A 20,046-nucleotide genomic window follows, 5' to 3' on the forward strand; every position below is an offset into this window, starting at 1 on the left:
TGCCGCACATTGACCGGGTGTGTTTAGAGAACCGTGACTCTGAGATCTCTCTGGAGTGGTAACAGCTAATTCAGACCCCATCGTATAAGTAGAGGTGGGATGATGTTTTCCAAGGTGCGTCACTTTTCATTTAGCAACATTAAATTTCACCTGCTATTTTGTTGCCTGGTCACCCAGTTTTGTGAGGTCCCTTTGTAGCTTCCAGGGAACCACAATCCTCCCCTTGGACGAAGAGCGACTGCTCCCGCGTCACCAGGAGCCGAGCGCTCTGAGCACCCAGACCGGCTGCAGTGCCTCCCAAGCACCCGTGAGCCGAACTGTGCTGGGGAGAGAGGCTTGGCTGTGTTAGATGGGAGCGAGGGCCAGCTCTGCACCCAGCCGGCTGAGCTCCTCTGGTCCCCAGTGTAGGGGCGGACATCCAGGAGATTAAACCTATTAACGGATTTGAAACCAGGTTTAGCACGGGGGTCTGGCAGGCAGCAGCGGCGGCCCACCCACGTTACTCCAGTGCTCCTGCTGGTTCCCCCAATCCAGCTACATTTACCCAGCGCCCGTGACCCCTGGGACCCTCCGGGGCTTTACCCAGAGATCACCCACTGTACTGCAGCTTTCTCTGGGGTGGAAGCCGTAACGGCTGCACCCTTCCTTGAGATGGAGCCACAGCCACTTTAAACGTTCTGCAGGAGGGTGGCTTAGGACAGGGGGTTAATTAGCAATGCTGGAATCTGGCCAGGGCCCCACGTTTAACAGGTACAGAAAGCACCAGCTGCCCAGATTTCTGTCTCAAAAGGACAGCCCTGCTGGCTACGCCCAGACGGATTCCACAGGGAGCATGTGCCCAAGTGAAGGGCCACCTCCAAGGCTGCCCATCCCCACGGCCGTGCTTAATGGAGCGCAGGCTGCCCCATTAAGAGATCTGTCAAGTCACACGCCCCCACCCCTTCAAGCTGCATTCTCAGAGCTGTGCTGGGCACACAGCACCCGAGCTGCCACCCCATCCCCTTCCCCCAGGAAGAACCTGACGCAGCCAGGCCCAGCGGCTTGGTGAAGGTTTTATTGTAAGAAAGTCCAGTACATTGGCATTGCTTTTACATGATCCAAAGCGGCCGGACACCGCGGGAGACCTGGGCAGGACAACCAAGCATCCCAGGGCAGCACCGGGGAGTGAAGACACCTCTCGCCCGAGGCTCCTGCCCCCAGCGAGCAGGGTGGGGGAGTTCTACCCCCTATGGAAAGGGTTCACGGTCTGCACAGCAGTGGGTGGAACCGGCTCCTCAGGAGCGCAGACCAGAAGGATGGGGACACATTCAGCCGGCCCGAGAACAGCCCCTTGCAATGGCTACAGCTGAGAAGGGGCAAAGCGCGGCTGGCTCCAGCCCTCCCAGCACAGGAGACATTGGCTAGTAGTGCTTGGACAGGGCTAGCCATGGCTGGGGACCACACACATGCCCCCGGTTAACACACAGCCCTCATTTGGACTTCGGAGCTAGGGGGGCAGGGTGAGCCGGGGGCAGCCGTCCCAGACTCCAGCAGGGGAGGTTCATTGTGGACAGACGCATGTCGGATCCCAGACGTTTAGCGCCGGTTACTGGAACAACCTCCTCACCCAGCTGCTCGGTGTCATGCAATTCCCACCAGAATAAACCCTCCAGGCCACCCACACACCCACCCAGCCCTGCATCCCCAGGGAGGTTAACCCAGACAGCTGAGCCTCAAAGCACATCCTGCCCGCACGGCTCTGGAAAGAGGCTCTACCGATCTGTGGAAGTCATAGAGGGAGCCGCCTGGCCCCATGTCGGGGGGGTGGGAGGGTGGCTCTGGGGCATCAGGGTTCTCCATTATCCTGTCAAACGGGGAGAGAGAGAGAGAGAGAGAGAGAGCTGTGAGTTTGAATCCTGGCCATGGCTTCGGTCAGTGCGGCTGACAGAGACATATCACCCCACACCCCAGCAGATGCTGCAGTACGGACCCCAGTGGAGAGCTCCCAGGTGGGAGGCCTGGCGGCTAAAGCTGCTCGCCCCTTGGTGGCCCAGCGGCAGCTGCTGCTTTGCCATGTCCTCAGAGCAGACCCCAGCCTGATCCTGCTCCCCTGAAGTCAATCCCCCACCACCCCGCTGCCAGCAGACTCAGGCCCCGGGTTAGCTGCCCTGTCAGAGGCACGAAGGGGCCTGGCCCAGCCACCAGCCCCGGGACAGGAACGCGCAGCAGCCCCAAGCCAGGCTGCGGCCGGTTTCCCTGTTGGGGATCTGCCTATCCCCGTGACAGAGCGAGCCGTTCCCTGTCTGGGCCCAGCACGGCAGGTGGGTCAGCCCGCAGCGGGAGCACCCGGCCAGCGGGGGCCGCGAAGAAGCAGAGGGACAGAGAGAAGGGGCGAGTCCCGCTAGCAGCCAGCGGGCAAGGCCGAGGTCTTACGGAAACACACCCGCTCCACGTCTGTGATTTGCACCACGCCCAGTGCCGGCTCCGGCTCCAGCTGGCTCAGGGTCTCCGCGGCTCCTGGGGACGGGAGGAAGAGAGCATCAGCAGCTGGGGGCTGCGGGCAAACCCACCCCCACCCCAGGAGCACATGGTTCCCTCCTGGCTGGGGGTGAGCGCCCCCGGGGACTGAGCCCAGCACGTAGCCCAGCCCACCCACTCTGCCACCAGCCCAGCCATGGTTCCCCAGAGGCCAAAGGGGAGACTCCCCTCCCCCCCCCAGCTCTTGCCCCCGAGCCCCCATCTCCAGACCCCGCCCCCCCTGCACCTTGCATCGCAGGAACCCCCAGCTCCTCAGGGCTCCCAGCTGCAGGGGTGGCCAGCTCCCGCCTCTCCGTGCTGCCAGGGGCTGCTAGCATCATCGATCCCCCGGCCCGAGCCGGCTCCTCCTGCCGTCCAGTCTCCACGGGCTCAGCCGTGCCCCACCCGCCTGGCTCCGCAGCTGGGGGGCTCGGCCCTGCGGGGAGATTGGGAGCCATTATTTCCTGGGGTGATGCCCCCCCAGTACTCCCGCCCTGTGACCCCTCCCCACTGTTAACTCCTGCTCCCCCACCCCACTGGGACTGCACCCCAAATCCCACACCACCACATTGCCCCTACAGGGCAAACGCCCCAAGCCAGACCAGCCCGCTACGTGCCCCCCAACACACAGGCTCTCCTCCCCTCCCACCGGCAGAGCCCAGCCAGTGCCTCTTACCTGCAGTCTCTCCAGGGGGCCCTGCCCCCTGTGCCTGGGGGGCGGGGCCAGGGCCCTGCGGGGTGCTGTCCCCCACACTGCCCCGGGGCGAGTTCAGCTCCATCTCCTCACCCCAGTCTGAGACAGGCTGGTAGCCCTCAGCTGGGGAGAAGGGGCTGAGTGCTTTGCCCTGTCCTCCATGGGCTCCAGGTGGTGGCATGTCCAGCTTGGGGGCCGGGCCCCGCCCAACCTTCGGAGCCCGCGGGGCTTTCGGGGCTCCCACGCGGGGCACCTCCTCCTCCTCGCCCGACGAGCTGAGATGGCCTTCATCGTCATCCTCCTCACTGACATCCTCCCACTGGTCCTCATCCTCATCGGGGGGCTGCTGGGGCTCGGGGGGCAGCTGGGGGGCCAGTCCCTCCGCCTGCTGGCACAGGGCGGGGACGTTCAGACAGCGAGAGGCAGCGGGACCCAGGGAGCTGGGGCTGGGGGCAGGGGACGGGGCCTGATCCCGTGAGGGTGAGTCTCCATGACGGGATTGGGGGAAGTGGGGCCTGTAGGGAGACATGGGGTACAGCTGCAGACCAAGCCACCTATGAAGAGGACCAGGGGAAGGGTGGGATCTCCCCGAATGGCCATGGCTGGACCCCCCGCCCCCCACTTACCTGCGGCTCCTCGTGGCGGGGGTCGAGCTCCTTGGCCACCGGCCCCTCGTCCTTCTCCTCCCACCGGTTGTCGTGCATGCTGGGCGGGGGAGGAACAGGCATCAGGAGGGCCCAACCCAGCCAGAGCCCATTCAGCACCTGCCCCACCTTGCACTGCATTGCAGGACACACCAACGAACAGGGCCAACTAGCCCAGGAGGGGTTCACACCAGCCCCAGGGAAACTGGGGTGCAGTGAGAGCCCCCCTCCCCCTTGGTCACACAGGGAGTTAGTGGCTTAAATAGGGACAGAACCCAGGAGTCCTGGCTCCCAGCCCCCCGGCACCTCCAGTGCTCTAACTTACCAGACCCCACTCCCTCCGCCCAGAGCCAGGAATGGAACCCAGGAGTCCGGCCCTCATCCCTCACACAGCAGGGCAAAGGCGGACTCACCTGTAGGGCTTGGTGGGCGCGGGTCGGCCCCGGCCCTTCCTCCTGCGCTCGGCCCGGTGCTCGGACAGGAACTCCCCGAAGGTGGGCGGCCTGGGGGGGCGCTTGTTCTCGTCTGAGAGGAGAGGGCAGCAGGAGTTAACAGTCCGGGGGCAGGGGAGCTCACAGCAGGGCTGCCCCTGGACCAGCCCTCATGGCTGGGGGGGAGGCAGGCAAGGGCTGGATGACACTTCCCAGGAGCAGAGGCCTCGGGATCACCCCAGAGTCCATCCTTGCCGGGGCCACAATTCCAGTCCAACCCGTGGAGAACCAGTGGGTCCGCCCCAGGGCATAGGAACGGACCTCCCCCCACAGGGGTCCTGCCCCCAGGGCACAGTGTCCCCCACCCACCCACCACCGCTATGCTGTCCAGCAGGGGACCCCCCCCCCCATCCCCGCTTCCTCGCACCTGGGCCCACAGGGACCAAACACCCTCCAAGACAGACATCCTCCCCTATATCCCCCCACCCATGGGGAGGCCCCCCCAGTCTCCACCAGGCCCTGGTGCTGCTGGGGTCACTTACCACGCCTGGCGCCCGGGTCCGGTTCTGGTGCTGTGCCACAACCCTCCTTAAACCTGAAAGACGCGTGCCAGGTTAGCGCAGCCACGGCCGACCCCCCCCCCCGCCGACCAGACCCCCACCCCACTCCTCAGACCGGGCCCGATTTGCCCCCCGCGACACCCTCCCCAAGCGACCCAGCGCAGCCCCAGGGCCTTCCCCACCCGCCCCAGGAATCCCGCTGCGCCGCCCTCCTACATGGTGTCCGTCTTCTCGGCGTCCCACTCCCGGCACCACTGGCCCGTGGGCTTGCGGTGCCGGGCCAGCCGCTCCTGGTCTATCTGCTCCCGCTCCTTCTTCCAGCGCATGTACTCGGCCCGCTCCCGGCCCGTCATGGACAGCGTCATGTCCAGCGGCCCCCCGCTCTTGGGGCCTGGCCGGCGGCCCTGCAGGGAGGGGGAGAGAGACACACGGCTCACAGCCAGAAACAGGTGTCTCACAGGGCCGTGGGGCGGGACCCCCGCCCCGCCCCACACAATCCCACCCAGGCACAGCCCCTGCCCTGAGGGGCTCCAGCTGGCCCTGGTCGGAGGGGCAGGGGGCTGGGATACACCCCCACCCCCCACATGCCACCTATCCCTCCCACAGACCTCCACCCCAAGGCCCTCCCCCATGCAGGGCCCCCCTTGGCTCGGCTCCCCTCCCCCCAGGTACTTACCGGGGCGTGCCACTCCTTCTCCCGCTCCATGCCAGTCTTGACCTTGTCAAAGTCGGGGCCCCCCCAGTTGCGGACGTGCCGCCGGCTCCCCTCCTTGCGGTCGGCCTCCTGGAAGGAGCCGCTGCGCCGTGGGTCATCCAGGAAATTTCGCACCGGGTTCTTCTCTTGCAGCCCGTCCTGCAGAGGGGCAGGGTCAGCCCGGAGCCACGGCTCCCCCACCATCTCGCCCAGCCCCACGGCAAGGAGGGCGCTGTGGTGCAGACGGCCCAGCACAGGGGGCCTGGGGGAAATCCACCATCCCCCTGCACCTCCCAGCAATGCTAGCAAAACGGGGCGGGGGGGAAAAGAGGTTTCTGACCTGGCCACCCCTCCCTGCCCTCCACTCACCCGCTGGTTCCGCTCATACTCCGCAATCTTCTCCATCTCCTCGTTCATCTTCTCGATATTCTGCCGCCTTCGCTCCTCCCACTCCTGGCGTGGGGAGGGGAGCGAGACCGCGGCAGGCCCCGGGGACACCGGCAGAGAGAGCGAGAGCGTGAGTCGTCTCAAGCGAATTTCCTTCTACGGCAGAGCGTTACTGACCGCGCGGGCGAGGGGGAAGCAGGAGAGGAGACATGCTGGGATTTCAGGAAGGTTTCTGGCACCGTCCCCCATGGCAGTTTCATAAGCAAACCAGGGAAACGTGGCCTAGACAGAGTTACTCTAAGGTGGGTGCCTGGCTGGTTGGAGACAGCACCGTACGAGGAGTTATCCGTGGTTTGCTCTCAAACCAGGAGGGCGGATCCAGTGGGGTCCCGCCGGGGCCAGTCCTGGGACTGGTCAATATTTTCCTTAGTGACACGGATAACAGAGAGCACGCTTATCAAGTCTGCATATGACGCCCGGGAGGCTGGAGGGGAGGGGCTGCCAGCACTTTGGAGGGTAGGGTTAGGGTTCAAAACGACCTTGACCAATTGGAGAACTGGTCTGAATTCAGCCAGGTGAAGTATTCGCACTTCTCTTGGGAAGGGGGGGCTGGGTGGAATCAAACGCCCAGCTACAAAACAGGGAATAACTACATCCGGAAAAGCCTTCGAACTCTCGGGGGAGTTCAGCTCTGGGCGGCCGATAGACTGGGTCAGACAAACCCCGCCAGGGCTGGTCTAGGATTCCTTGGCCCTGGCTCAGCGCCGGGGGCTGGACGCGATGACCTCTCGATGGCCCTCCCAGCCCGGCATTGCTACGATTCTGTGTCCCATTCCCCACCGCCTCAGCCAGCCAACGGCTCAGAGCTGGTGCCCCCCAGAGAGACCCCATGTCCCACTCTGCAACCCACCCCCTGGGGGAGAGTCCTGCTAGGAGCCCTTCACCCCCTCATCCCTCTCTGCTCCACGGCACCTGCCCCAGCAGAAAGCAACACACACCACCAGCACTAGTGCAGCGAGCGTGAACGCACGTGCAACGCACTATTGCTGAACTAAGCCCAGCCTGGCAAACCGCCCGCAAGACACGACGCACCTTGGATTTCCTGTCAGGGCCGCCTTCTCCTGCCGCCGTGACCGCGCCGGCTGCTCCTCGGCCCCGCGGCCTGCGCCCTCGCCCGCCCAGAGACGGCCCATCCCCTCCGCCGCCTCCTGCCCCTTCCCAGACGGGGAGGTCAGGCTGCTCCGCCCGCGGCGACCGGCTGGAGGGGTACGGACCGACCCGCCCCACACCCCGGGAACCGGGGCCACGGCTGGCCTTGGGCACGCCGGGGGACTTCCTGTCGCTGACCACACGCTTCTCCTGGGGCGAGGGAGAGACGCAGAGGGTGAGATGCCAGGGCCGGGCGTGCAACACCAGGGCTCGACCACAGCTGCTCCCCACCCTCCTCCCCTGCAGCACCCCGACTTAGTGTTCTCCTCACCCCCCCACAGGAGCTGTGCCCCCCACACTGATCACCGTACCCCTCAGCTCCCCAGCAGCCATGCCCCCTGCCCCTCCCTGCTGGCTCCCCCACGCTCCTCCCCCACCACAGCAGCTGTGCCCCCCCCACTGCTGCCCCCCCGCTGGTTTACCCACACCCCACTCTTGATCATTGGCTACCTTCCCCCCCCCCCAGCAGCCCTGCCTCCCCACCTCACTTATCAGTGCTACTCTACCTTGCCCCCCCATGCACTTGGCGGCTGTCCCGTCCCCCCCGGCCAGCCCCAGTGCTCACCCCGGGGGACAGCAAGACCTGGACAGTGATGGAGAGGTCCTTGTCCGCCCGCTTCCTCTCGGGCTCCCCCTCGGAGTGGCGCGGCCGGCGCGAGCCCGTCACCGCGATGCCTTCCTGCTCGGCCTTCTTCCGATCCTCTTCGATCTCCTGCGGGGAGCGGCAGGGACGTGACGGGGCTCCCGGGCCGAGCGGGGGGTGCGGGGCCCAGCTGGGCTGGTACCTCCCCGCCCCCCCACCTCGATCCCCAGAGCAAAAAGCCAGGACTCCCCAATATATGCACCCCATCTTGCCCCTGGAGCCTGGTATCCCCACTCCAGTGCACCCATCTGGACTGGTACCGACCCCCTTCCCTGCTGCCTGAGATCTGGACATCAGGCCCAGAACCCCCCCACATACACACCCCACACCCACCAGCACCAGATGCCTTCGCTTCACAGAAAATAACCCCCTCCCCCCATGTCCCTGTTTAGGGGGCCCCCAGGGATTCTAGGACCAGCCCCCCCCAGCCTGGTGTTACATAAACCGTCCCCGGGGCTAAGCTGCTGCTGGGCCTGTGTGTCCCATGAGCCAGATTACAGGGCTCCCCAGGGCCCGTCGGACACCCCGGGGCTGGCCCTGGGATGGGGGGGGGCTGGCACCGCAGGGGAGGGGGAGCTGGGAACTCCCTGGGGCTTTCCTACCTCTAACACCTCTGCCCAGCCCTTCCCGGGGCACCAGCCCGGCCCCCCCAGCCCCCCCGGGCAGCTCCCACCTGGTAGCGCTTGATGAGGGCCTCGTTCTTCTTGCGCAGCGCCTCGATGCGCTTGTCCAGCTCCGCGTCCTTCTCCTCCTTCGACTTCAGGTCCAGCGTGGCCGACTGGGGAGAGAGCGGGGAGAGCTGGGGGGGGCCCACAGGGGCAGGACCCCCCACAAACTCGGAAGCGGGGCAGGTGGACTGCACATCCCTCCCCACCCCCCAGAGGAGTGCGGCTTGAGCCCGACACCTGGCACCTCGGGGAGGCGATGGGATGGGGCCATTGGGGGCTGACAGGGGCTGGGGAGGGTCCCCCCAACTCTGGGCTGCGTCAGAGCAACTGGGGCGACCCAATTGTGGGTAACCCCTGGAGCCGCCAGCAGCACCGTGACCCCCAGGACAGGACTCCTGCTCCACCCCCACACTCTGCTGGGGTACCCCAGCCCGAGGGGGGGCAGGGTTGAGCCAGAGCTGTGAATTCAACACCCCCCCGCCCTGCCGGTTCTCCCCCCGCCCCCGGACTCACCATCTCCTGGGCCGGGCCGGGCCGGGCCGGGCGGCTCTGCTCTGAAAAACACCAGGGGTCAGTCCCGGGCCTGGCCCCTCCCGTGTGGGGCAGGGCCAGGCCGTGACCCCACTGCACAGAGCTGGGGGGCGCCCCGGGGCACGCAAAGACAGAGACCGACGGGGGGAGATTCCCAGCCCCCCCTCACCTCCCAAACCTTCCACCAGCCCCACCCCCCTACCCCGGACCCCTCCACCAGCCCCGCTTATCCCCCCGCCCCCCAAATCCCCCCCAGCCCCCAACCCCGGACCCCCACACCCGACCCACACCCCAACCCCCCACCATCCTGTCCAGCCCCCACTCACCTCCCAAACCCTCCACCAGCCCCGCCCCCCAAATCCCCCCCAGCCCCGGACCCCCACACCTGACCCACACCCCAACCCCCCACCATCCCCCCCAGCCCCCACTCACCTCCCAAACCCTCCACCAGCCCCGCCCCCCAAATCCTCCCCCACCCCCCTACCCCGGACCCCCACACCCGACCCACACCCCAACCCCCCACCATCCTGCCCAGCCCCCACTCACCTCCCAAACCCTCCACCAGCCCCGCCCCCCAAATCCCCCCCAGCCCCCTACCCCGGACCCCTCCACCAGCCCCGCTTACCCCCCCGCCCCCCAAATCCCCCCCAGCCCCCTACCCCGGACCCCCTCACCACACCCGACCCACACCCCAACCCCCCACCATCCCCCCCAGCCCCCACTCACCTCCCAAACCCTCCACCAGCCCCGCCCCCCAAATCCCCCCCAGCCCCCTACCCCGGACCCCTCCACCAGCCCCGCTTACCCCCCCGCCCCCCAAATCCCACCAGCCCCGCCCCCCAACCCCGGACCCCCCCACCCGACCCACCTGTCCCCGCCGCTCCCGCCGCCGCGCGCCTCCCACTCCCCCACGTGGCTGGCCCCACATCCGCTTCCTTCGGCGTGGGGGGGGCCTTAAAAGGGCCACGACAGCCCGTCAGTCTGTGGGCCCGCCGCAGTTGGCGGGTCTGAGCCACGCCCCCAATCCCCGCCCGCGGCCCGGCTCAGTCAGGGGGGCTGGACCCGACAGCAGCCGGGGGTTACCCAGCCCCCCCAGCCAGAGACAGGGGCCTCTCCGCTCCGTCTGTCCCTGAGTCCCTCCGTCCCTCCCTCCGTCTGCCCTTCCGTCCGTATGTCTGTTCCTCCATCCATCCATCTGTCCCTCCCTCCTCTGTCCCTCCATCCCTCCCTCCGCCCTTCTATCCATCCATCTGTCCACCCTTCCCTTCCTCTGTCCACCTGTCCCTCCGTCTGTCCACCTGTCCCTCCATCTGTCCACCTGTCTGTCTGACAGTCTCTCTGTCCCTCCATCCATCCGTCCATCCTTCCATTCCTCTGTCCATCTGTCCATCTATCTGTCCATCTGTCTGTCTGTCTGTCCCTCCATCCATCCATTCATTCCTCAATCTGTCTGTCCCTCTGTCCCTCCATCCTGCCATCCATCCCTCTGTCTGTCCCTCCATCTGTCCGTTTGTCCCTCCATCTGTCTGTCCAACCATCCATCAATCCCTCTGTCCGTCCCTTCATCTGTCCATCTGTCTCTCCATGTCTGTCCCTCCATCCACCTTTCCCTCCATCTGTCCCTCTGTCTGTCCCTCCATCAATCCATCCATCCTTCCATCTGTCCCTCCACCTGTCTCTCCGTCCGTCCCTCCACCTATCTCTCTGTTTGTTCCTCCATCCCTCTGTCCATCCATCCACTCATCCATCTGTCTGTTTGTCTCTCCATCTGTCCTTCCCTCCATCCATCTGTCCATCCATCCATCCCTCCGTCCGTCCCTCTATCTGTCCATCTGTCCCTCCGTCCATCCATCCCTTCATCCATCCAGCTGTCTGCCCAACCATCCATCCATCCCTCCATCCGTCCTTCCCTCCATCCATCTGTCCATCCCTCCATAGAACCATAGGACTGGAAGAGCCCTTGAGAGGTCGTCTAGTCCAGTCCCCTGCACTCAAGGCAGGACTAAGTATTATCTAGACCATCCCTGACAGGGGTTTGTCTAATCTGGAATAACGGAGATTCCTCCCGAGGCAATTTATCTCAGGGCTTCACCACCCAGACAGGTCGGAAGTTTTTCCTCATGTCCAACCTAAACCGCCCCGGCTGCAATTTAAGCCCGTTGCTTCTTGGCCTGTCCTCAGAGGTTACAGTGAACAATTTTTCTCCCTCCTCCTTGTAACAACCTTTTATGTCCTTGAAAACTGTTCTCATGTCCCCTCTCAGTCTTCTTCAGACTAAACAAACCCAGTTTTTTCAATCTTCCCTCACAGGTCAGGTTTTCTAGACCTTTCATCATGTTTGTTGCTCTTCTCTGGACTTTCTCCAGTTTGTCCACATCTTTCCTGCCATGCAGGGCCCAGAACTGGACACCATCCTCCAGCTGAGGCCTAATCAGCGCGGAGTAGAGTGGAAGAATTACTTCTCGTGTCTGGCTTGCGACACTCCTGCTAATACAGCCCAGAATGATGGTCGCGGCCCTGCGACCCTGCCGGCTCCTACAGAGCCCGCTAGATGGAGCCCGTGGGCCGGTGCCAAGAGCCAGCAAAGGCAGCCAGGGAGCTGCCCTAGCAGGGAGCCAGGCGGGGAGGGACGCAGGATGCTCCAGCTGGGAGCAGGTCTGAGCTGGGGCCCTGAGCAGTGTCCTGCAGAAGCGCCAGGGCCCTCAGGCCCAGCTCAGCGCTTGGGTGGGAGCCCGGGAGCCACGCGCTCTGCCCTAAAGGGGCATCTAGGTTAAATAGTGAAACGGGCCCCCCAAAAGGAACAAGTGCTGGGCTTTACCCCAACCCCACCAGCTCTGCCGGTGCCCCTCACTCCCAATCCGCTGCCCCCTGCTATCAGGGCTGGATTAACTCTCCTGGGGGCCTTGGGGCTATTAGATTTTGTGGGGCCTCTGGGGGCTTGGGTGCAGGAATGGGCTCCGGGCTGGAGTAGGGGGTTGGGGTGCAGGAGGGGGTGCAGGGTGCAGGCTCCGGCTGGGAGGCGCTTACCTTGGGCAGCTCCTGGTCAGCGGCGCGGCAGGGCTAAAGCAGGATCCCTGCCTGCCCTGGCCCCACACCGCTCAGCTCCCCGAGGTGGCCGGCAAGTCCGGGTCCTAGGCAGAGGGGCCAGGTCGCTCTGTGCGGTGCACACTGCCCGTGCACACAGGCGCCCCACGCAGCTCCCATGGGCCGCAGTACCCGGCCCATGGGAGCTGCGGAGCTGGCGCTGGGGGCGGGGACAGCACACGGCCCCTCACCAGGGGCTGCAGGGGCACATCGGCGAGCTGGCGCTTGCAGCTCCAGACCCGGGGGGGGCACTGAGGCTCAGGGACCAGTGTCTGGCCCGCGGCACGGAGACTTGCTGCGGGCCGCGTGAAAAGAAGCAGTGGGCCACATCCGGCCCATGGGGCCCCCTTAGCCCAAGGCCCTGGGCTGCAGCCCCTGAAGCCCCTGCGTTAATCGGGCCCTGCCTAATATCCCAGCCCTGAGCTCTGCACCCCACATAGCTCTGCTGGTGCCCCTCACCCCGACCTGCAGCCCCTGCTGTCCCAGCCCCCGGCTCCCCCCAGCTCTGCCGGTGCCCCTCACTCCTGACCTGCAGCCCCTGCTGTCCCAGCCCCCGGCTCCCCCCCCAGCTCTGCCGGTGCCCCTCACTCCTGACCTGCAGCCCCTGCTGTCCCAGCCCCCGGCTCCCCCCAGCTCTGCCGGTGCCCCTCACTCCTGACCTGCAGCCCCTGCTGTCCCAGCCCCCGGCTCCCCCCCCAGCTGTGCCGGTGCCCCTGACTCCCAACCTGCAGCCCCTGCTGTCCCAGCCCTGCACCCCCCCACCCAGCTCTGCCGGTGCCCCTCACCCCCCACCTGCAGCCCCTGCATGGAGCCCCCCTGTGTATCGCTCCCTATGTGAGGGGTTCGGTTCTCCCCAAGAGGGAGTTTGTTTCTTGGGGACCTTTCTCTCCCTGCTGGTGGCCCGGGATGCCGGAGCGATGTGGAGCCGAGCAGCCCCAGGGGCCCCGCTGCAGTGAGCTGCACGCCCCTGCCAGCCCCATGAGGGTGTTGCCAGCTTCACCCTGCGCAGCATCCAGCCCTTGTTTCCATGGCAGCTGCTCTTCCTGCTGGCTCGCGGGCACCGATTGGCTGCCGCTGCCTGGGCAACCCAGATGGAGAAGAGGGCTGGACCAGTTGTGGGGGGGGGGTGCCACGGGGGGAGGGATAGTCACTGATTTATAGGGGGAAGAACTCACCCAGGGTGGAAGGTCAGGAGTGCGGCCCCAGAGCAGGGCGGGGTGGGGTGGGGGGTGAAGCCAGGCCCTCCACCGCAGCAAGCCCCCAAAGGGAGGGCTGGGTGCACCCCACCCAAGCATGGGAACCCCCCAGGTGCCCGAGGCCAGCACCTCTCCCCCTGCGCCCTGCCCAGGGCACCCACCGGCCCCTCCTGCCGCCGCAGCGCATAGGAGCTGCCGGGGCAGAGGGGCTCAGTGTCCAGCCTGAGACCCCCCTGCCCAGCCACAGGAACGGGGGCTGCACAGCACAGCCAGGCCACGGGGTCTCTGAGACCTCGGCAGCAGCTCACCTGGGCACCAGGACCTGCCCCTCCTTTCCCCCCACCAGCCGTTTTCTCCGTGCCCCGTGCAGATTGGAGCCCCTGGCGCCAGACACTGCACAGGCCCAGCGGGAGAGGGGGGCCCTGCCCCACAGCCCAAACTGACGGGGGAGGCTCACCAGCCCTGTTACGGGGGGGTTCTGAGGCCCAGAGACGAGCTCAGCCGGCGAGAGCCGGGAACGGAACCCAGGTGTCCTGCGAACATGAGCCCAGGCTCCCATCTGCCACCGTCGCCAGGTGGCGCGTTCAGAGCCCGCCCTGTGAGAACCCAGATTCACTCCCTTTGGCAGCCACTGGTTGGGCCCGGGCTGGCTTCCAAACGGGGGCACTGAGTGGGGCTGCCCGGGGCAGGGTCAGAGGCAGCCACATCTCAGCACCAGGCGAGGGGTCCCTGTATAAACAGCCCCTGTGCCCCACCCCAGAGATGGCTGCATCTCAGCACGAGCTGAGGGGGCCTAGTGCAGCTGTTAAGCAGCGGGGGCGCTTCACCCCAGAGGAGGCTGCATGTCGGCGGTGGGGGGGCTATGCGTCAGCGCTGGGAGCCTTGGACATGCCACGGTGGTGCCAGACTGACCCCGGTGGGGCCCCTACAGGCCTGGGGGGAAAGGCCCCGGGGAAGCGATAGAGCATCCCCCAGCACCGGGTTCGGCCTGCTGTAACTCCCCCCACCCCATAGACCCCGAGATGGGACAGCAGGGACCAGGGGCTTTCCCTGATAAACTCACCCCCCTCCCTCGCTCCCCATCCCAGCCTGGGGGGACCCACCCCAGGCCCCCCGGGGAGCTCTGGCTGCTGGCTCAGTGGGCTGAGGCTTCCTCTGCCCTGCTCTGCAGAGCCAGGGGATTAGCCACAGCCGCCCGTGACCTGGCCTTGTCCTGCCGCCAGGTGGGCTCGGCTCCCAGACACCAGGGCTGCCAGATGTGCGGGACAAACAGCTGCTGCCCCCCGCTGGGCCGGGCGCTGGAGGGAGGCTGGGATAATCTGGGGTACCAGGCTCAGCCCTGCCTGCCCCTGCCCTAAGGCTGGGGGGCTCTGGGGGAGGGGGAGGGATGCATCCCCCGCTCTAAGGCTGGGGGGCTCCGGGGGTGCAATGGGGGAGGGATGCACCCCCCGCTCTAAGGTTGGGGGGCTCTGGGGGTGCAGTGGGGGAGGGGGAGGGATGCACCCTCTGCTCTAAGGCTGGGGGGCTCTGGGGGTGCAATGGGGGAGGGATGCAGCCCTCGCTCTAAGGTTGGGGACTCTGGGGGTGCAATGGGGGAGGGAGTGGGATGCATCCCCCCGCTCTAAGGCTGGGGGGCTCTGGGGGTGCAATGGGGAAGGGGGTGGGATACAGCCCCCCCTCTAAGGCTGGGGGGCTCTGGGGGTGCAATGGGGGAGGGGGTGGGATGCATCCCCCAGCTCTAAGGCTGGGGGGCTCTGGGGGTGCAGTGGGGGAGGGATGCATCCCCCGCTCTAAGGCTGGGGGGCTCTGGGGGTGCAGTGGGGGAGGGATGCACCCCCCGCTCTAAGGCTGGGGGGCTCTGGGGGTGTAATGGGGGAGGGATGCAGCCCCCGCTCTAAGGTTGGGGGGCTCTGGGGGTGCAATGGGGGAGGGGGTGGGATGCATCCCCCTGCTCTGAGGCTGGGGGGCTCTGGGGGTGCAATGGGGGAGGGGGTGGGATACAGCCCCCCCTCTAAGGCTGGGGGGCTCTGGGGGTGCAATGGGGGAGGGGGTGGGATGCATCCCCCAGCTCTAAGGCTGGGGGGCTCTGGGGGTGCAGTGGGGGAGGGGGAGGGATGCACCCCCTGCTCTAAGGCTGGGGGGCTCTGGGGGTGCAGTGGGGGAGGGAGAGGGATGCATCCCCCAGCTCTAAGGCTGGGGGGCTCTGGGGGTGCAGTGGGAGGGATGCACCCCCCGCTCTAAGGCTGGGGGGCTCTGGGGGTGCAATGGGGGAGGGGAGGGATGCACCCCCCGCTCTAAGGCTGGGGGGCTCTGGGGGTGCAATGGGGGAGGGGAGGGATGCAGCCCCCCCTCTAAGGCTGGGGGGCTCTGGGGGTGCAGTGGGGGAGGGATGCACCCCCGCTCTAAGGCTGGGGGGCTCTGGGGGTGCAGTGGGGGAGGGGGAGGGACGCACCCCCCCGCTCTAAGGCTGGGGGGCTCTGGGAGAGCAGTGGGGGAGGGATGCACCCCCGCTCTAAGGCTGGGGGGCTCTGGGAGAGCAGTGGGGGAGGGGGTGGGATGCATCCCCCAGCTCTAAGGCTGGGGGGCTCTGGGGGTGCAGTGGGGGAGGGAGAGGGATACAGCCCCCCCTCTAAGGCTGGGGGGCTCTGGGGGTGCAGTGGGGGAGGGATGCACCCCCGCTCTAAGGCTGGGGGGCTCTGGGGGTGCAGTGGGGGAGGGGGAGGGACGCACCCCCCGCTCTAAGGCTGGGGGGCTCTGGGAGAGCAGTGGGGGAGGGATGCACCCCCGCTCTAAGGCTGGGGGGCTCTGGGGGTGCAATGGGGGAGGGGGTGGGATGCATCCCCCAGCTCTAAGGCTGGGGGGCTCTGGGGGTGCAGTGGGGGAGGGAGAGGGATGCATCCCCCAGCTCTAAGGCTGGGGGGCTCTGGGGGTGCAGTGGGGGAGGGGGAGGGATGCATCCCCCAGCTCTAAGGCTGGGCGCGGGGGAATTGGGAGCAGACGCCCCGGACCCGCAGCCGCACGTGGCCCTTGTTCCTTTGGTGACAGGCTCCCTGCTGCTCGCTTATTGGCTGCGCCGGGAGCAGCTCGCACCAATGAGAGCCCGGCTGGGGGGGGCAGTCTCAGCTGCTGGGGGGGAGCGCAGCCAAGTGGAACCGGCGGCGTTAATCAGAGAGCTGGGGGGGGTCAGAGGTCAGAGTGGGGGAGGGAGACAGGGTCAGGAGAGCAGGAAGGGACAAGGGGGCAGAGCAGGGTTTGGGGCACAGAACAGGGACAAGGGGCAGGGCAGAGCAGGGTTCGGGGCACAGAACAGGGGCACGGGGTGGGGCAGAGTGGGGTTCGGGGCACAGAACAGGGGCAGAGCGGGGTTCGGGGCACAGAACAGGGGCATGGGGCGGGGCAGAGCAGGGTTCGGGGCACAGAACAGGGGCAGAGCGGGGTTCGGGGCACAGAACAGGGGCACGGGGTGGGGCAGAGCAGGGTTCGGGGCACAGAACAGGGGCAGAGCGGGGTTCGGGACACAGAACAGGGGCACGGGGCGGGGCAGAGTGGGGTTCGGGGCACAGAACAGGGGCAGAGCAGGGTTCGGGGCACAGAACAGGGAGAAGGGGGGCAGCGCAGGGTTTGGGGCACAGAACAGGGACAAGGGGCAGGGCACAGCAGGGTTCGGGGCACAGAACAGGGGCACGGGGCGGGGCAGAGCGGCGTTCGGGGCACAGAACAGGGAGAAGGGGGGCAGCGCGGGGTTCGAGGCACAGAACAGGGACAAGGGGGGCAGAGCGGGGTTCAGGGCACCGAACAGGGGCAGGGCAGACCGGGGTGAGGAGACCCGGAGACAGGGGGTCTGTGCGGGGTCAGCGAGGGAGATGGAGATGGGGCGCGCAGCGGGGTTGGGGGTCCACGTGGGGCTGGGGCCGGCTGGTCCGGGGAGACGACACGACACGACAGCCAAAGTCCCCAAAGTGGCTCCTTGCGCCCCAGCCCACAAGGGGTCTGCAAGGAGGAATGGGCTGGGGGGGCGGGGGAGTAAAGGCCTGTCCACACGACCCCCCTTCCTGCCCTGGGTCAGAGCGACGGGTCCGTCCACTGGCGGCTGCCAGCCTCTGGTGCGAGGGACGTCTCCTCGGCAGCCCTGGCCCCCCGGCACCCCACCAGGACGCGCCGCATCCCCATGCCTCTTCTGGGCGCCGGGTGCCGGGTCCCAGCTGCCTTGCCCCTCGGGCAGCTGTTTGCACCAGTGTAAAGTGGGTGTGAAAGGAGGGGAGTGGGGTCCGGTGGGTTAGAGCTGGGAGGTTGAGGGGTGGGGCCAGGAGCCAGGACTCCTGTGTTCTATCCCGGGCTCTGGGATGGGAATGGGGTTAAGTGGGTTAGAGCTGGGGGGGTCACAGGGTGGGATCAGGGGCCAGGACTCCTGGGTTCTATCCCCGGCTCTGGGATGGGAATGGGGTTAAGTGGGTTAGAGCTGGGGGGGTCACAGGGTGGGATCAGGGGCCAGGACTCCTGGGTTCTATCCCTGGCTCTGGGATAGGAGTGGGATTTAGTGGGTTAGAGCTGGGGGGGTCACTGGGTGGGGCTGGGAGCCAGGACTCCTGGGTTCTACCCCTGGTTCTGGGAGGGGAGTGGAGGCTAGTGGGTAGATTAGGGGCCTGGTGTCAGTGGGGAAGCAGGGTGCAGAGCCCTTGGACTCCGGGCAGGGCTGGGGCTAAGGGGAGGGTCAGCGCGGGAGGGGCCCCCTGTACCTCTTGGGCAGTCTCAGTTATAAACTGCGTCTCCTGTTCCTTCCCCGCAAGGACCCCACCCCATGGGGCTGGTGCCCCCAAACTCCCGGTCTGACACTGGTCATGTTCGCTCCAGGCTGCTGCCACGTTCAGCTTTCAGCCACGCCTGCGAACGGGGCGTCCTGCCCTCGTGGACCAGCAGCCCCCAGCCACAGCCGCCACCTGGATGGAAGTTGAATCAGCGGGTGGTTTCCGGCGTGTTGATCTCATGCTCCCGGTGAGCTCATTTTCAGGGGCTTTTTGGAGGGCTGCGGGCGGCTCGGGTGACAGCGGTTGGCGGGAGGCGGGTGTCATCGCCGTGGCAATGACATCAGGGCCGCGCTCTGCAGCGGAGGTGAATGCCGCCCGGCTGGCCCGAAGGACCTGGCCAAAGGGGCAGTTACAGGCTCCAGGATGGGAGCTGAGAGGGCACCGTAGTGGCTCGGGCAGAGAGTTGGGAGTCTTGCCTCTGACCAGCTGGGAGACCTTCCGCAAGCCACGTCGCTGCTCCATGCCTCGGTTTCCCCACCGACCCTTTGTCCATTTAGACTGAAAGTTTTTTGGGGCGGGGACTGTATCTTGGTCAGGGTCTGGGCAGCGCCCGGCTCGACGGGGCCCTGTTCTCGGTCGGGGTCTGGGCAGCGCCCGGCGCGACGGGGCCCTGATCTCGGTCAGGGTCTGGGCAGCGCCCGGCGCGACGGGGCCCTGATCTCGGTTGGGGTCTGGGCAGCGCCCGGCGCGACGGGGCCCTGATCTCGGTCGGGGTCTGGGCAGCGCCCGGCGCGACGGGGCCCTGATCTCGGTCGGGGTCTGGGCAGCACCCGGCTCAATGGGGCCCTGATCTCGGTCGGGGTCTGGGCAGCGCCCAGCTCGACGGGGCCCCGATCTCGGTTGAAAACCCCCAGTTGGAGCAGGGAATTGTTCCGTCTCACAGGCGCCTGACTCTGGCTACTTTCTGCCTGGCACCTCGTGTGCAGGATTCTCTGCTGGCCCAGAGAATTTCATACCCATTGTGCCCAGGTCTGGGGCCAACACGAACCGGGTGTAAAACGCTCCCAGTCTGGGCAGGGCAGAATTGGGCCCAGGCTGCGGGGCTGGGGAGAATCGGGCCCCACTGAGGGTAGGAGTCAGACTCGGCCAGGGGTCCCGGCTACCCTGACACAGGCCGGAGCCGTTTGCAGTCACTGGTGCATTTTAAAACGAGCCCTTTGCGGGGGGAGAGGGGCTGCCCAGGATGATTTGGGGAAGGGGGGGCGGATCCTGGCAGAGCCTGCGCCAGCTGGGAATGCAGCTCCCCCATCCCATCAGCCGAGCGGGATGCAAAGGAGCTGTCTGTCTGTCTGTCTGTCCGTCCGGGAGCACAAGCATCCGCCCCCCGGCTAAGCCGGTCCGGTCCCAGTTGAGGCAGCAGGTCCAGTCGCTGTCTGAGCGACCGTGGGCCCGTGGGGTGGGTGAGCTGGTAGCACACACATGCTCGCACACGCACGTGCATTGCGTCATGTGAGCCGGGAAGCTGCTGAATGGCCGGTGCTGTCGCTGGGTAAACTCACCTTGGCAGCAGCCTGACGCATTGGGGGGCGCCGGGCGCACGTGTGGCCACCGGGGAACCGGCTCGTGGGGAGGAATAAACAGGCCATGATGTCAGCATCCTCCTTCGGGCGAGTGACTAACGCGGGCTCCCCGGGGGCCCGGCTGGCACGGGAGGCGGCGATTGGCCAGGCTGGGCGCCCAGGGGGCCTGCTGCCTGCCCAGCCTGCCTGTTGGCTCGGGCGCCCGAGCTGGGGCCTCCCCTCCGCGGCACGGGATCCCGCAGGCCCCGGGGCCACGGGCCGGCTGGTCCAGGCGTGTCCCCGGCGGGTGCTGCCGCGACGCAGGCCCCGGCTCGGCTCCGTGTCCCGCCTCTCCGGTCGCATCAGGAGAGCAATGAATCATCCCACCCGCCGGGGCTGAGCGAGCGCGGTGACCTCGCCCGCCCGCCCGAGCTCACACCCCCAGATCTAGGTCACCGTCACAACGATTTGGCTGGGGCTCAGCAGACTCGTGGCACCAGATCGT

General features: G+C 66.8%; 1 protein-coding gene across 8 annotated transcripts; it reads right to left on the reverse strand.

The window, feature by feature from the left end:
• Positions 1-1,042: 1,042 nt before the first annotated feature.
• On the reverse strand, positions 1,043-19,717 carry CCDC9 (coiled-coil domain containing 9). 8 transcript variants are annotated; one of them, XM_074937009.1, is made up of 16 exons: positions 12,922-13,055; positions 11,985-12,088; positions 8,940-8,975; positions 8,432-8,536; positions 7,681-7,827; positions 6,999-7,265; positions 5,889-5,972; positions 5,502-5,678; positions 5,042-5,229; positions 4,808-4,860; positions 4,248-4,359; positions 3,817-3,895; positions 3,173-3,578; positions 2,744-2,932; positions 2,423-2,496; positions 1,043-1,843 (listed from the first exon to the last, which is right to left on the reverse strand). In XM_074937009.1, exons 3-16 carry the CDS (start codon positions 8,940-8,942, stop codon positions 1,826-1,828), a joined length of 1,902 nt encoding a protein of 633 aa, XP_074793110.1. In that variant the 5' UTR covers positions 8,943-8,975; positions 11,985-12,088; positions 12,922-13,055; the 3' UTR covers positions 1,043-1,825. The 8 variants fall into 8 exon arrangements, with proteins under 8 accessions (XP_074793110.1, XP_074793109.1, XP_074793112.1 ...); XM_074937008.1 differs by having other exon boundaries at positions 12,834-12,944; XM_074937011.1 differs by having other exon boundaries at positions 8,940-8,980; positions 12,834-12,944.
• Positions 19,718-20,046: the final 329 nt, after the last annotated feature.

The sequence above is a fragment of the Natator depressus genome, chromosome 23, assembly GCF_965152275.1.
Source record: "Natator depressus isolate rNatDep1 chromosome 23, rNatDep2.hap1, whole genome shotgun sequence".
NCBI classification, from domain to species: domain Eukaryota; kingdom Metazoa; phylum Chordata; order Testudines; family Cheloniidae; genus Natator; species Natator depressus.